At 48.2% G+C, this 15,918-nt stretch overlaps 1 protein-coding gene across 3 annotated transcripts in view; it reads left to right on the top strand.

The window, feature by feature from the left end:
* The window catches only part of LOC125714467 (dedicator of cytokinesis protein 4-like), a 99,330-nt gene that overhangs the window by 46,303 nt on the left and 37,109 nt on the right, over positions 1 to 15,918 (top strand). For all 3 annotated transcript variants that reach the window (XR_007383788.1, XM_048985151.1, XM_048985233.1), the window contains exons 13-27: positions 1,012 to 1,137; positions 2,126 to 2,250; positions 2,340 to 2,502; positions 3,734 to 3,840; positions 8,405 to 8,561; positions 9,594 to 9,691; positions 9,823 to 9,906; positions 10,397 to 10,497; positions 11,493 to 11,574; positions 11,776 to 11,946; positions 12,922 to 13,114; positions 13,968 to 14,095; positions 14,789 to 14,923; positions 15,142 to 15,240; positions 15,488 to 15,582. Coding sequence is in view for 2 of the 3 variants with exons in the window: in XM_048985151.1 (XP_048841108.1) it covers positions 1,012 to 1,137; positions 2,126 to 2,250; positions 2,340 to 2,502; positions 3,734 to 3,840; positions 8,405 to 8,561; positions 9,594 to 9,691; positions 9,823 to 9,906; positions 10,397 to 10,497; positions 11,493 to 11,574; positions 11,776 to 11,946; positions 12,922 to 13,114; positions 13,968 to 14,095; positions 14,789 to 14,923; positions 15,142 to 15,240; positions 15,488 to 15,582 (1,864 nt within the window). In the remaining variant the exon portion in view is untranslated. The remainder of the gene's footprint in view (positions 1 to 1,011; positions 1,138 to 2,125; positions 2,251 to 2,339; positions 2,503 to 3,733; positions 3,841 to 8,404; positions 8,562 to 9,593; positions 9,692 to 9,822; positions 9,907 to 10,396; positions 10,498 to 11,492; positions 11,575 to 11,775; positions 11,947 to 12,921; positions 13,115 to 13,967; positions 14,096 to 14,788; positions 14,924 to 15,141; positions 15,241 to 15,487; positions 15,583 to 15,918) is intronic.

The raw sequence follows: 15,918 nt of genomic DNA on the forward strand, positions 1-15,918 counted from the left end.
GACCAAATGTCCCCACAACGTGATGAATAGCCGTTTTTTTTTCTTATGAGGACCAGTTTCCTGGGGAGGTGGTTGCAGACACTGTGCTGTGAATTGAAACCTGTCAGCAGGAATAATCTTATGGGGCAGGATCTCTTACAGAAACTACTGCTGAGAAAATACTGATGGTCTGTATGTTCAGTCACTAGCAGAGCAGTGAAGCGACCATGACACTCTTCTGGTTGCACTTATTAATGAAATGACTGCTGGTGCTGCTTCATGGCTCTGTGCTGTCACACTTACTTCTGTTCATTATATATTCAGTCATACTTTAATCCTTATTCCAGCTCTTTGGCATCATTTTTTATGCACACAGACACACACACACAGACACACACAGACACACACACATACACAGACACACACACAGACACACACACATACACAGACACACACAGACACACACATACACACAGACACACCATACACAGACACACACATACACACAGACACACACATACACACAGACACACACATACACACAGACACACACACACATACACAGACACACACATACACAGACACAGACACACACATACACAGACACATACACAGACACACACAGACACATACACAGACACATACACAGACACATACACAGACACACACACACACACACACACACACATACACAGACACACATAGACACATACACAGACACACACACACACAGGCACATACACAGACACACACAGACACACACACACACACAGGCACATACACAGACACACACACACACACACAGACACACACACAGGCACATACACAGACACACACACAGACACACACAGACACACACAGACACATACACAGACACACACACCCGCACATATAGTCAGACAGACACACACAGACCCATACAAACACACACATGTACACCTCTCCCCCCCACCCCCCACAGACTGAGGCCTCTGACAGGCTCTCTCCTTCTCCTTCTCTCTCTCCTTCTCCTTCTGTTCCCTCTTTCTCCAGGCCTCTCCATATCCCTGCAGCTTCTCCATGGCGACATGGAGCAGATCCGCAGGGAATATATGACCCTCTTCACCTGCGGCATCACCATCACCAGGAAGCTGGGCTTCTCTGACATCATCATGCCAGGTGGGCCAGCCTGCCCCCCCCTCAACTTGGTAACCCCTGGCGTGACCCCTGGGGTAGGATTACATCCACCCCCCCTCCTGTGCAGGTGGCCCCGCAGCTCTCTGCCTCGCCGGCTGAGTCGCTCTTGTGGGGGGAGAGCCCCCACCCCCCGCCACACAGCTGTTCTTCCTTCCGATCCAGCGCGACCAACAACAGAGCTTCTCAAGTGACTCTTAATTGCCTTTCCTGTCACCGTGCTCTTCCGCGGGAGCCCTGCTAAGGGCGACATTGTTCCTGGCCTTTAATACTGGAATGTGATTGACCAGGAAATTGTGCCATTTCGTGTGGGGCTGTGCACGACCACCAGCTGCTCTGCCGTTTCTACCCTTGCTGGATACATTGAGCCATAGTCCTGTAGGCACTCGAACCTCCATCTCAGTCTCAGCACATCAACCTCTATAATGGCCGTCATGGCGGAAATGCCCGTAAACGCCAGCAGCTGCTGAACCCCTTCTGGCCACGTTCCGTGACTCGGTGATCCATGGGGCCAACTTTACAGCGCGTTTGTGTGTGTGTGTGTGTGTGTGTGTGTGTCTCTGTGTGTCTGGCTGTGTGTGTGTGCGCGTGGGTGCCTTGTTAAATTTGCCTGTGTTCAATTAGCTTATTCCCAATTTTTGTTTGTGTGTACGTGTGTGCATGTTTTTGTGTGTGTGTGTGCGTGTGTGTGTGTGCGTGCGTGTACATGTTTTTGTGTGTGTGTGCGTGCGTGCGTGTGCATGTTTTGTGTGTGTGTGTCTGTGTGTGTGTGTCTGTGTGTGTGTGTGTGTGTGTGTGTGTGTGTGTCTGTGTGTGTGTGTGTGTGTCTGTGTGTGTGTGCATGTATGTGTTTGTACAGAATATAAATGGCTGTACCGCACTGCCATGGCCGTTTGTCCTCTGCTCCTTGATCCCTCCACCCTTGGTGTTAACGTGCTTCCGCATCCTCACCCCTTCTGCTGTCCCCTCCCAGGTGAAATGAGGAATGACCTGTATATCACCCTGGAAAAGGGTGAGTTTGAGAAGGGTGGGAAGAGCGTGGCCAGGAATGTGGAGGTCACCATTTACGTGCTGGACATGGATGGACAGATTATCAAGGTCGACTCTCGGCGTCATGCGCACCCATTCTTTTGCTCGATGTGCTCGTAGTGGCCTCTGACTCCCCCTGTCTCTCGCCACACCCCCAGGGCTCATTGTGGGAAGGTTCCGGAGAGCCAGGGGCTGACTCCTTTCAGTCTATCGTGCTCTATCACAACAATAGCCCCCGGTGGGCGGAGCAGGTCAAGCTGCCTCTTCCCGTGGACACGTTCCGAGGGTCACATGTGCGCTTCGAGTTTCGCCACTGCTCCAGTAAGTCCAAGCCCCCCCTCCCTGCCGAAATCCCCACAGGGAATGCTGCACCTCCGAATGCGCCTGTTTAGTTTCTCATTTATATTTTATTAATAGTGACAAAAAACTGTAATACTTCTGTCGCTGGGGGGGCAATTGGGATTTCTCAGGCACTGCCTCCCAAGATGTGAGATATCGAGATATATTTAATCATTAAGGCCAAATGTGATTTTGTTGGTGGACCCGTAAGATCACAGAGGCCAGGCTGTGTTCATTTGCCAGGGAAAAGGTGAGGATTTAGTGGCATCTCCTTGGATGAGGCCTGGTCCAGGGCAGAATTGGACAGAAAAAAGCAAGGATATTAGTTAATCCCTGACGGGAGCTTGAGGCTTTGTCTGCTGGCCTGTATCTCTGTGCTTATTAGTGTTCGCATTGTCTGAGCCCTGCTGCCCGCTAAGTGCGACAGACAGTGGAGACAAATCCTCTAGTGCTACCCTAGTCCAGATCAGAAACCTGATTGGGGCAGGGCTGCGGTGGATCTGCCCCTGATCGGGGCAGGGCTGCGGTGGATCTGCCCCTGATCGGGGCAGGGCTACGGTGGATCTGCCCCTGATCGGGGCAGGGCTACGGTGGATCTGCTCCTGATCGGAGCAGGGCTGCGGTGGATCTGCCCCTGATCGGGGCAGGGCTGCGGTGGATCTGCCCCTGATCTGGGCAGGGCTACGGTGGATCTGCTCCTGATCAGGGCAGGGCTGCGGTGGATCTGCCCCTGATTAAAGCAGGACCCCGGGCTGTCATTGGTGGCCATTGATGTAAATCTGGGCTGTGTACTCTAACGCATAATGGAGTCATATCTAGTCCGTCATATGAAACCAATTTCATGTCCATTTGTTCCCAAAATAGATGACTCCCACAAAAATATACTGCAGTTCTGCACTGGCCGGATGGATTTGGAATATGGATGGGTGGATATTTATATATACACATAACATACTAGTCCCAATGAGCTTCTGGTCCATGTGACCCTATTAAAAGAAAATGCATCGAGAGGATGACTATTGATTGGTCTGACTGTCGAACAGCACTCTGTCATCACAATCAATCACATTTAACCGCGGGCTACAGCCAGACAGCATTCCACTCAGCATGAGTTATGAGTTGATACGTAACGACGTTACGGTTTATTACGTTATATGAGGCATTCTGAGATGCTGGATGTCATTTCTGAGAGGACGTGGCATCTTGTTCCTAGCAAAAGAAAAGGGCGAGAAGAAGCTCTTTGGCTTCTCCTTCATCCCCCTGATGCAGGAAGATGGACGGACGTTACCCGACGGCACCCATGACCTCATTGTTCACAAGGTACGCTGACCTGAACACCCTCTCATGTAGAGTGTTTGGACTGGCCAATACAATTGCTAGATTTCCCATGTTTCCTGGTCTTTCTATATGTATACTTCCTGGGCTTCCTATACATGCACTTTCCATGTTTCCTAGACATTCTATATGTGTACTTCCCATGTGTCCTAGCCTTTGTATATGTAAACTTTCTGGACTTTCTATACATTCACTTCCCATGTTTCTTGGGCTTTCTATATATATATATATATATATATACACACTTCCTAAACTTCCTATACATGCACTTTCCATGTTTGCTGGGCTTTCTATATCTGCATTTTCTGGTCTTCCTGTAAGTACACTTTCCATGTTTTCTGGGCTTTCTTTATGTATATTTCCTGGACTTCCTGTCAATTCACTTCTCATGTTTCCTGGACTTTTCATATGTACACTTTCTAGATTTCCTGCACTGGTTTCCCCTGCTATCTGAAAGTAGAGTTTTCCTCTATGAACCCTTTCTTAAGCAAAAATGGCATAATGCTAAGAAGCAATTACCAGTAATTTATATGGGGAAATTTTCTGTGTTCCTAGACCACAAAAATAATCTATTAAATCATGCTAAACTGAAAACAACACAAACATGTAGCAAAAGCAGCAATGATATGATAAATGCACAGGCTTCATAAAGCAGGAATAATTCACAAGTGTCGTAGGGATACATTCTGAGAAGTGTGTCGTTTGGCAACTTCATCATTGTGAGCATGAGAGTGTACTTAGCCATAGCTAGACAGCACAGCCTGTTCCACCCGTGGCCTGTATGGTACAGCTTAAATTAATCGATAAAACGTGTGCTATACTAAACACATAAACCAGTAGCCTAGTTAATTATTATCACTATTGCGTATTATGTACAGTGCATGTGCTATAATTTTCACGACTGGCAGTGCAGTGGGTTTGCTTACACCAGCATCACCACAAACCCGTGAGTAATGCTTTGCACTATGACGCTACGATGGCTATGACACTGTAGATGACAGCATTCCTTCAACCTCGCTACAGTCATCTGGAACCACTGTCATATATGTGGTCCGCTGTTGACCGAAACATTGTTACACGGCACATGACTGTATATCAAATAATTGGATCGCTGATAATAATGCTGTTTTTGCTTTTCTCCTTTTTTTTCGCTAAAAACGAAAATTCTCTTCGCATTTATTTTGGCTAGCAAAATCAGGTGCTAATGTAAGTTAGTTATGAAAGCAAAGTGGCGTAAAGTGAATGTTCTTAAAGCGGTGGATTTCTGAATTTGCACTTTCCATGTTTCCTGGGCTTCCTGCATGTCCAGTTCTGGGGTTTCTGCAATTCCCATGTTTCGTGGGCTTCCTGCATGTCCAGTTCTGGGGCTTCTGCAATTCCCATGTTTCCTGGGCTTCCTGCATGTCCAGTTCTGGGGCTTCTGCAATTCCCATGTTTCCTGGGCTTCCTGCATGTCCAGTTCTGGGGTTTCTGCAATTCCCATGTTTCCTGGGCTTCCTGCATGTCCAGTTCTGGAGCTTCTGCAATTCCCATGTTTCCTGGGCTTCCTGCATGTCCAGTTCTGGGGCGTCTGCAATTCCCATGTTTCCTGGGCTTTCTGCATGTCCAGTTCTGGGGCTTCTGCAATTCCCATGTTTCCTGGGCTTCCTGCTTGTCCAGTTCTGGGGCTTCTGCAATTCCCATGTTTCCCTGGCTTCCTGCATGTCCAGTTCTGGGGCTTCTGCAATTCCCATGTTTCCTGGGCTTCCTGCATGTCCAGTTCTGGGGCTTCTGCAATTCCCATGTTTCCTGGGCTTCCTGCATGTCCAGTTCTGGGGCTTCTGCAATTCCCATGTTTCCCTGGCTTCCTGCATGTCCAGTTCTGGGGCTTCTGCAATTCCCATGTTTCCTGGGCTTCCTGCATGTCCAGTTCTGGGGCTTCTGCAATTCCCATGTTTCCTGGGCTTCCTGCATGTCCAGTTCTGGGGCTTCTGCAATTCCCATGTTTCCGGGGCTTCCTGTATGTCCAGTTCTGGGGTTTCTGCAATTCCCATGTTTCCTGGGCTTCCTGCATGTCCAGTTCTGGGGCTTCTGCAATTCCCATGTTTCCTGGGCTTCCTGCATGTCCAGTTCTGGGGCTTCTGCAATTCCCATGTTTCCTGGGCTTCCTGCATGTCCAGTTCTGGGGCTTCTGCAATTCCCATGTTTCCTGGGCTTCCTGCTTGTCCAGTTCTGGAGCTTCTGCAATTCCCATGTTTCCTGGGCTTCCTGCATGTCCAGTTCTGGGGCGTCTGCAATTCCCATGTTTCCTGGGCTTTCTGCATGTCCAGTTCTGGGGCTTCTGCAATTCCCATGTTTCCTGGGCTTCCTGCATGTCCAGTTCTGGGGCTTCTGCAATTCCCATGTTTCCCTGGCTTCCTGCATGTCCAGTTCTGGGGCTTCTGCAATTCCCATGTTTCCTGGGCTTCCTGCATGTCCAGTTCTGGGGCTTCTGCAATTCCCATGTTTCCTGGGCTTCCTGCATGTCCAGTTCTGGGGCTTCTGCAATTCCCATGTTTCCGGGGCTTCCTGCATGTCCAGTTCTGGGGTTTCTGCAATTCCCATGTTTCCTGGGCTTCCTGCATGTCCAGTTCTGGGGCGTCTGCAATTCCCATGTTTCCTGGGCTTTCTGCATGTCCAGTTCTGGGGCTTCTGCAATTCCCATGTTTCCTGGGCTTCCTGCTTGTCCAGTTCTGGGGCTTCTGCAATTCCCATGTTTCCCTGGCTTCCTGCATGTCCAGTTCTGGGGCTTCTGCAATTCCCATGTTTCCTGGGCTTCCTGCATGTCCAGTTCTGGGGCTTCTGCAATTCCCATGTTTCCGGGGCTTCCTGTATGTCCAGTTCTGGGGTTTCTGCAATTCCCATGTTTCCTGGGCTTCCTGCATGTCCAGTTCTGGGGCTTCTGCAATTCCCATGTTTCCTGGGCTTCCTGCATGTCCAGTTCTGGCACTTCTGCAATTCCCATGTTTCCTGGGCTTCTTGCATGTCCAGTTCTGGGGCTTCTGCAATTCCCATGTTTCCTGGGCTTCCTGTATGTCCAGTTCTGGGGTTTCTGCAATTCCCATGTTTCCTGGGCTTCCTGCATGTCCAGTTCTGGGGCTTCTGCAATTCCCATGTTTCCCTGGCTTCCTGCATGTCCAGTTCTGGGGCTTCTGCAATTCCCATGTTTCCTGGGCTTCCTGTATGTCCAGTTCTGGGGTTTCTGCAATTCCCATGTTTCCTGGGCTTCCTGCATGTCCAGTTCTGGGGCTTCTGCAATTCCCATGTTTCCTGGGCTTCCTGCATGTCCAGTTCTGGCGCTTCTGCAATTCCCATGTTTCCTGGGCTTCCTGCATGTCCAGTTCTGGGGCATCTGCAATTCCCATGTTTCCTGGGCTTCCTGTATGTCCAGTTCTGGGGCTTCTGCAATTCCCATGTTTCCTGGGCTTCCTGCATGTCCAGTTCTGGGGCTTCCGCAATTCCCATGTTTCCTGGGCTTCCTGCATGTCCAGTTCTGGGGCTTCCGCAATTCCCATGTTTCCTGGGCTTCCTGCATGTCCAGTTCTGGGACTTACTCTATCTGCACATCCTGGTCTTGGTATGACTGCATTTCCTCAGACTCCTAAGTTTTCTGTATCTGTCACAATCTTCCTGGAATTCCCTCGCTTCCTGTCCATGTACTTCTGGTCTCTCTGCATGTGTGAATTCCTGTTTTGTGACCCTAATTGTGGCAGTTGTCAAAATAGTGAATCCCTGCCTTCGTTATATTGCTCACTGGCTCTTCTCACAGATCATGTTTTCTGCTGCTGCTCCCAGCCAGATGATGCCTGTTTCATTTTTCATTAAGATTTTTTGACTCTTTACTTTTAGAATTTGAGTGAATTATGTTTCTGTTACTCTGATTAAGTGAAAATCTGTTATTTTTGCCCGCTCTCTTATTTTTGAAAAATATGTATTTTTATAAAGTCCTTTGTTTTCACTGGCGTGCAGTAGTCCTAGAAGAATTTGTGGTATGTTTTTTCGACTTTATTTTCTTAAATCTCCGGCTTGAACAGTGCAGGCTCTCTGGCTGGGGTGATGGTGACCACAGGCCACATCATCTCCAGCACATTATTGGGCATTTCTCCACACCTTTGTGTGCCGTCATTTCTCAGCCATCCATGTCAGAGTGCTGTAATTCTCAGGGAATGTCTCTGGAAAACGTTCCCCAGGAGCAGGAAAGGTTCATCATTTCTGTGGTGATGGCGCAGAAAAGAAATTACTAAGCTCAATATTTGCATGACCTAATTTCTCAGCAGAAGTGGGGCAGTTCATTCAATACATAACAAAAGACTCAGAGCCACTAAGAACTTTTGTGATTATATGAATATAACAAAACTTCTCATTGATAATGTAGTAGTTATAGTACAGCATTTGACTTTACTAATGAATTGCTTAACTAATTAAACTTTACTAATGGGATGCAAAAACTGAATCCCTCTAAAGCATGACAGCACTGCAGCTCGGAGCAGCATGTGTGAGTGACGGTGTGTGTTGACTCTTCTTTCTGCAGTGTGAGGAGAACGCCAACCTGCACGACTGCTGTCGATATCTCAAGCTGCCCTTCTCCAAGGCAAGCAGCCTCCCAGGGAACCCACAGGCTGCGAAAAGCAGCAAGGAGTCCTTCTGCATCACCTCGTACCTCTGCTCCACCAAGCTCACCCAGAACGGTAGTTGAAGCTCTGCACCGGTTACTTGGGTGGGGGGGGGGGGGGGGGGGTGTCTGACCGTTTCATTGAGCAGCGCATGCAAATATGTCAAGACATGGTAACATGGACCAAATAACTTTTAAAATTAATAAATAATTAATAAAGTAACTAACTGTAGGAAAGTGAATTAGCACTGCAGGCACTGCAAGCACTGCAGTCGACTTCTAGGTGCAACACATGATAAAACTCACAGTTCGGATCCACACATGTAGGGCGCAAACACAACGTAATGGCTTTTTTATGCGGCTTCTCTCGTACCACAGCCCCTATGTACCATAACGCTTTTGTCTACCGCCCTTCTTCTGTCATGCGTATCTTTTCCTGCGCTGCAAACATGCACCTTCCTGCTTTCAGCCTGCCCCATCTGTACGGATCATGGAGTGACTGTGATCCGTCACACCTCTGTTACACACGGAATTCCAATTCTGAAGATGGCTTGAACACTCGAATCTCTTAGAGAAGATGCAGCAATCATGTGATTATAGACAATAGGGGAGACTGGGGACAATTGCTGAATGGGGTCAATTGTTTGAAGAGAGACTGTAATCTCCCTGCATAACTTAGATTCCCCCAAATACCATGGATGTTTAGCAAAAACAGTCCTACTTCACATTGAAATGAAAATGTGTTTTTTTCCATTGAGTCATTTATTCTGTGTTTTAAAAAATGGAAATGGAAAGAAAATGTCTCTAGTCTCCCCTGTATATATTTTTAAATGAACTACCTGTTTCCATTGCTTGAGAAGTGAAACAGAAAAGGAGGCATCTAGGCAGGGTTGGCTTTTACACGCTGGGAGAAAAACAGCAGGTATTTCCTCCTATCAAAAAGATCCAACTGATAGCGACTCATCACAGAGCTAAACATGCAGCAGCTTTGTGGCTCATTACAAAAATAAAAGAAAAGGAAAAAAATTAAATTGTAACTTTGATGGCCAGTCTGTTTCTGAAGCTGGCTGCCGGTAAGAGCATCCACAACATCTGGTACTCACTGCAGGGGACATGCTAGATCTTCTGAAGTGGAGGGCCCACCCCGACAGGGTGGGAGACAGCCTGTCCAAGCTGATGGAGATCGATGGCTCTGAGATCGTCAAGGTACCACCACCGAACATAGACTCCTGGCACTGCTGGAGCTCTTTCCCTGCAGCTCCTCACATGACCTTCTTAATAGAATCTCTGCTTCTGTCTGTTTAACTTATTTGTTTGTCTTATTTTGACCTCCACAGTTTTTACAGGATACGTTGGATTCTCTCTTTGGCATTTTAGATGAAAATCCTCAGAGATTTGGGTTGAAGGTGTTTGACTGCCTAGTAAGTGCTGTTCCTGTTTCATTTCAGAAGTTATCAATGCCTGTTAGTATCATGAAGGACAGTTTAAATATAAAGAGGAACAGCTGTACAGCCTCTTTGATGGTGATAGGTATTCGAAGGTTACAGCCATATTCTCATATTAGACAAACCAGGATAGGGGTCAATCAATGAGACAGCTGCTAAGCATCTTGCTTCATTGCTTCAGGGACCTTCATAGGGACCTTGTGTGGCTCAGTAGGTGCTATGCTTGTTTTTCAGAAGGTTGTTGGTTCAAATCCTGTGGTTGGTAGAATGATGTCACTGAATGGCCATTGAGCCCTATTTGCTCGAGGGACTGGCTATCGTTGTTTTCTCAAATGTGCGTCACCTTGGATGAAGCCATCTGCTAAATGACTAGATTTTGAGCAACCAAGCCCAGAATTTCCATAGTCCAGTGGTTTCTCCTCAGTTTGTCTGACTGGTAACAATTTCCTTCTTTTTTGTTTTCAAGGTTCATATTATCAATTTGCTGCAGGACAGCAAATTCCAGCATTTTAAGCCAGTGATGGACACCTACATCGAAAGCCACTTTGCGGGGGCTTTGTCATACAGGTACGCTTTGGCATTCCCATGTCACTCGGATAATACACCCCCCCGTAGGATATAGCCATTGTCTGCTACTGCTTGATGTCTTTCTTCTGACTAGAATGTGTTTATTCCCCAGTTTATGAGAGTAATTAATTGACAAGCAGTCAAAGGAGAATAAAAGCTGGTGAAGATGAATAAAACTCTATTGTCTCTGAATGACCGAGACGCCTGTTTGCTCTGAGCTCAGTCATTTGTGCAGCTGCCTGGTTTCTCTCTAATCTCGCTCGTCTAAAGAGGAACCATGGTTTCTTCATAGTGCTCGACCTTTGAAAGCCCTCTTTGTAAAGATGGCTTCAGTGCCATTCTGCTGTGGCGAGGAAAGCTCCTTGTGTGAGTGCGTGTTGCAGGGTACGTGGGCTGCTTGGCACGGCTGTGTAGGCACGAAGCATGACGAACCACGGCGCTTTCCAGCATGGTGCTGATGACAGGGATGCTGATGTTGGCTGCCAAAGAAATGACATTGATGATGCTTACTGTGATTATGGCAACAATAATGTTGATGACGACGTTAATGAATATGTTTCATGGTGATGATAATGGTGAGACTGTCCTTCGGGAATCTGCTGCTGCTGATGATGATGGTGATGATGATGAGGATGATGGTGATGATGGTGGTGATGATAATTATGATCATGAGAATGATGGTGATGATGATGGTGGTGGTGGCTATGATAATGGTGATGATGGTGGTGATGATGATGTTACTGATGATGATGATGATGTGATGGTGGTGATGATGATGATGATGATGTGATGATGATGATGTTACTGACGATGATGATGTGATGATGATGATGATGATTTGATGGTGATGATGTTACTGATGATGATGATGATGTGATGGTGGTGATGATGATGTGATGATGATGATGATGATGTGATGGTGATGATGTTACTGATGATGATGATGTAATTCACCCACACACTGTTGCCCCAATGAATATGTGGCTTCTGTCCAGGGACCTGATCAAGGTCCTGAAGTGGTACGTGGATCGCATCATTGACGCTGAGCGCCAGCAGCACATCCAGCAGGTGCTCAAGGTGAGAGCACCTGAAGCAGGGGCAGCTCCCTCTGCTGCTGTGAGCAGAGGCCGATTCTTCAGGATTCCAGTCACCTGCATGCTTTGTAATCCCTGCAGATCACTGGATCAGCACAAAATTTCCCATATTTTCTTTAAATAACGTTTGTGGAGATTTTTCTCCTTGTTCTGTGCATGACCCTCAGCCTTTGTGCTCCTGTAGGCAACAGAGTACATCTTCAAATACATCATCCAGTCGCGGCGGCTATACGCCCTGGCCACCGGGGGGCAGGGCGAGGACGAGTTCCGCTGCTGCATGCGCGAGCTCTTCATGTCGCTGCGCTTCTTCCTGTCCCAGGACGGCAAGGCCGCCAGCCCCGTGACCCAGACGCAGGTGGGGCCTCATTCAGTTTGCATTCTGCCCGCATTGAGGCTGGTTTTGTATCAGCCAGGATCCCCTTTGCACTGTTTGCAGAGTAATAGGGTCTCGCCTGAATGTAAGATGCATGAATGTGGCCGGGGGGGAATTTGGATCTCATGGCCACACTCACACCATGCAGACCACTGTGACCTCTGCTGGGGGGGGGGGGGCTGTTTGTTTACCCTCTCATTTGGGGAGGGGGTCCAGGCGGTGCTCCTCCACGCAGAAACCCCCTCCCCCCACCCCCTGGCATCTGTCTCACGAGCTCTGCCTGCTCCTGTGGCTGCCTACGGTAATATCTCTACCAGACCCCCAAAACCCCACTCGTGTTAAGGGTCATTGCTGCCCTCAGTCAACCATCCATCAGAAGGCCCCCAAATACACACTGTGTACTGAGGCCCAGCTAACCAGTGGTGTATGTTCATGTTCCAGTTTAGCCAGTAAAGCCAGGGGTAGGTGTGCAGGGGCGGGGCTGAAAGATGGGGATTCTACTAAATGAGAAATGTACCAACACAAAAAGCAGAGCGATCCTGGTCACACACATTACTCATCACCCTTATGCCACAGCAGTGTTTCCGAGGCTTTTAGTGCACAGAGAAAGTACAGACAGCCTTTCCCTTTCTGCTGTCCTGGTTACTCTTTGACAGGCGCTGTCTCTCATCAGGTTCTAAGCCGACATGACACAACGCTGTTCAGCTCAGAAAACTTCCAGAAACCCTTCATGAAATACACCGCCTAATTAGTGCGTGTGTTCTTTTCTCTGCTCTGGCCTCCACACCCTGCCTTTTCTGCACATCCCTTTAATTGCATGTACTTTTAAGAACATGGACACATAACGTGAGCAGAATGGCAATTGAGGAGGGTGGTACGTCCTCCCCGGGGTCAGATCTGTCCTCCGGTTCGCCGGAAGCCCTCACCACACTCAAAGGTGTCTGTCCGGTCCCACAGGCAATTTTTCTAAAGAACTTCCCGGCCATGTACTGCGAGCTGCTGAAGATCTTCACTGTGTGTGAGGTGGCTGGCTTCGTGCGTGACACGCTGGGTAGTCTGCCAATTACCAGTCAGGCAGACTGTCCCTTGGAGGCCGTCAAGTTACAGTGCATCGCCAAGACGGTGGAGAGCCAGCTGTACGCCAACCCCGGTGCGTGTGGTGGAGGGACAGGGACACGTGGGGTGGGGGGGGAGGCAGGGACACGTGGGGGGGGGGGGCAGGGACACGTGTGTCATGTAGAGCACAAAGAGCCCCCCAGAAAACGTAACATTTAAATCATATCCCTGAGTGAGAGCGTAGTGCATAACAGCGTTTGCTGCCGGAACGGTTAACGGGGATGGAGTCCCATCATCGGCATGTTGGACAGCCCCCTAATTTAACATCCTGCTGAATCTTAATGACTGCAGGGCTCAATCTTAATTATTGTATTTTTTATGTCATTGCACACTAATTCAGCCCCGAGCAGGAAGCGCTTCATAATGTATCTGCGGTCCATTTATATCAGGATTAATGCTATGGAAAATGCCGGAATGGGATGCATGCTGATCGCGTGTTGGAGTGGCACTGCCTGTTTAATAATAATAATAATAATTATAATAATAATAATAATAATAAAACATACAGTGTGTATTATTAGTTAATAAATCATATTATTACATTATATTTGTAAAATAGATACAGTATGTAAGCTGAACGTTTGAAACTGGATAAGTCAGTTAACAGGTGTAATGGGTAAAATGTAAGTAAAATTTTGTGTTTCCGTTGATGTTTTTAAATCGAATATCAACCATAAAATTTCTACAGCCACTCTGATTGCTGCACTATTGGTCCCTTAATATTCTGTTCTTCACAGTCCACTCACACTGTCAGCCTCGGTGTGAATGTGGCCTATGGCCAACCCGTGCTTTCATTCAGTAACATGCTTAGAGTCCATAAACACCATGTTCAGAGTCTGTGATTGGCCAGTGTTCACCCAATGAGCCGGCCCCTTCTGCCTCCGCAGAGTCCAGGTGCATCCTGCTGCCAGTTGTCCTGCATCACCTCCAGGTTCACCTCCAGGAGCAGAGGGATCTGGTGATGTGTGCCCAGGTGCTGAGCAGTGTGCTCTCAATCACCATGAGGGACAACACGGTGAGGAAGCCAACATGTCGACTGCGACCTAACCATGACCTGACCACGACTCGACTGTAACCTGAGTGTGACTCGACAGTGACCTGACCGCTACCTGACTGTGACCTAACTGCGTCCTGACTGCTCCGTGTCTGCATCCCAACCACGACTCAATTGTCACCTTGACCTTGACTCATCAGTGATCTGCCACGACCTGACTATGACCTTACCATTACCCAACCATTATCTGGCTGTGATCCAACTTCGACTCAACAGTGACCCGACCACGACTGAACCGCAACCTGACCATGACTTGGTGCATTTAGCAAGCATGATTTAAATTATCTGTTCAGTGCATATAGTACACAGCCACATGACCACGTCCTGACCATGTGCCAACCATGACCACATGATGACCACCTCTGTAAAGTACAGATTTATTGTCCTTGAAGAAGATTAGCTGAATTATCTGTTCAGAGCATATAGCATACAGACTCACAAACACGAACGCGGTCATGCTTGCTGAAGTGATCACCTGCGCTTGTTTATTTCACCTTGACCACTGGCAGAGGAGACCAGAAGCCTTAGTCCTGAGACCTATAGCGGGGCGGGGCTCTGCAAGCAAAGTGGAAGCTCTGCTTCCAGCAGACAGATTCCCATCTCAGGATGGACCCCCATTCCCTCTCTCACTTTGCACCCCTCTGCCACGTGCAGGACCTGTCGTCGGCCGAGGTGGTGAGCGCTATCGTGCGGAGCCTCCTGGGCGTGCTTCTAGTAACCATCCTGGAGGTGACCAATCGGCCACAGCCGGCAGGGACAGCCATGCGACTGCAGTTCCAGGACGTTACGGTGAGGATGGCTGGAAGGCAGCCTCGCCTCCTTCTAGAATAATCCGCATCCATTGCCCACAGTCCCTGCAGTTTTCAGTGCTTAGACTGTCCCTGCAGAACATTACATGGCATTAAGCTTCAGTTATAAATGCCCGAGTGCCCCTCCTCCCTGTGTGTGTGTCACATGCAAGTTGCCGTGGCTCATTCATGTCCCGCTTCCTGCTTTACGTGGCCCAGGGCGAATTCGTAGCCTGCTTACTGGCTCTGCTGCGACAGATGACAGACAGACACTACCAGCAGCTGCTGGAGGGATTCGCCAGCAAAGACGAGCTGAAGGTAAATGCCGATTCTGTCGCTCCATTCGCATTCCTGCCTGTGAGATCCTGTGTTTGTCGCCACACATGGAGCAGCTCTGCCTCTGTCTGCCAGTGAGAGATGCCGCTTAACCCCATATAAGTTTGCAGCCATTAGTACAAAGCAGAAACAGCTCATGGCAGATGTAAGTAGACAATTGCAGATGCATGACCATGCCTGAGCACACAGTTTGTACACGATCAAGTCTCAGTGTCTGTTTCCCTTTCAGGATTTCCTTCTGCAGATATTCACAGTCTTTCGGATTCTTATCCGACCAGAGATGTTCCCAAAGGACTGGACTGTAATGAGACTGGTCACCAACAAGTGAGCCTCCCCCACATACACACACACACACACACAGACACACTCACACAGACACATATAGGCGCATACAAACACACACATACACACATATACTGAACAAAAATATAAACGCAACACTCTTGTTTCTGCTCCCATTTTTCATGAGATGGACTTAAAGACCTACAATTCATTCCAGATACACAATATTACCATTTCTCTCAAACATTTCTCACAAATCAGTCTAAATGTGTGATAGTGAGCACTTCTGCTTTGCTGAGATAATCCATCCCACCTCACAGGTGTGCCACATCAAGATGCTGATCTGACATCATGGGTAGTGCACAGGTGTACCTTATA

The sequence above is a fragment of the Brienomyrus brachyistius genome, chromosome 1, assembly GCF_023856365.1.
Source record: "Brienomyrus brachyistius isolate T26 chromosome 1, BBRACH_0.4, whole genome shotgun sequence".
In the NCBI taxonomy this organism is placed as follows: domain Eukaryota; kingdom Metazoa; phylum Chordata; class Actinopteri; order Osteoglossiformes; family Mormyridae; genus Brienomyrus; species Brienomyrus brachyistius.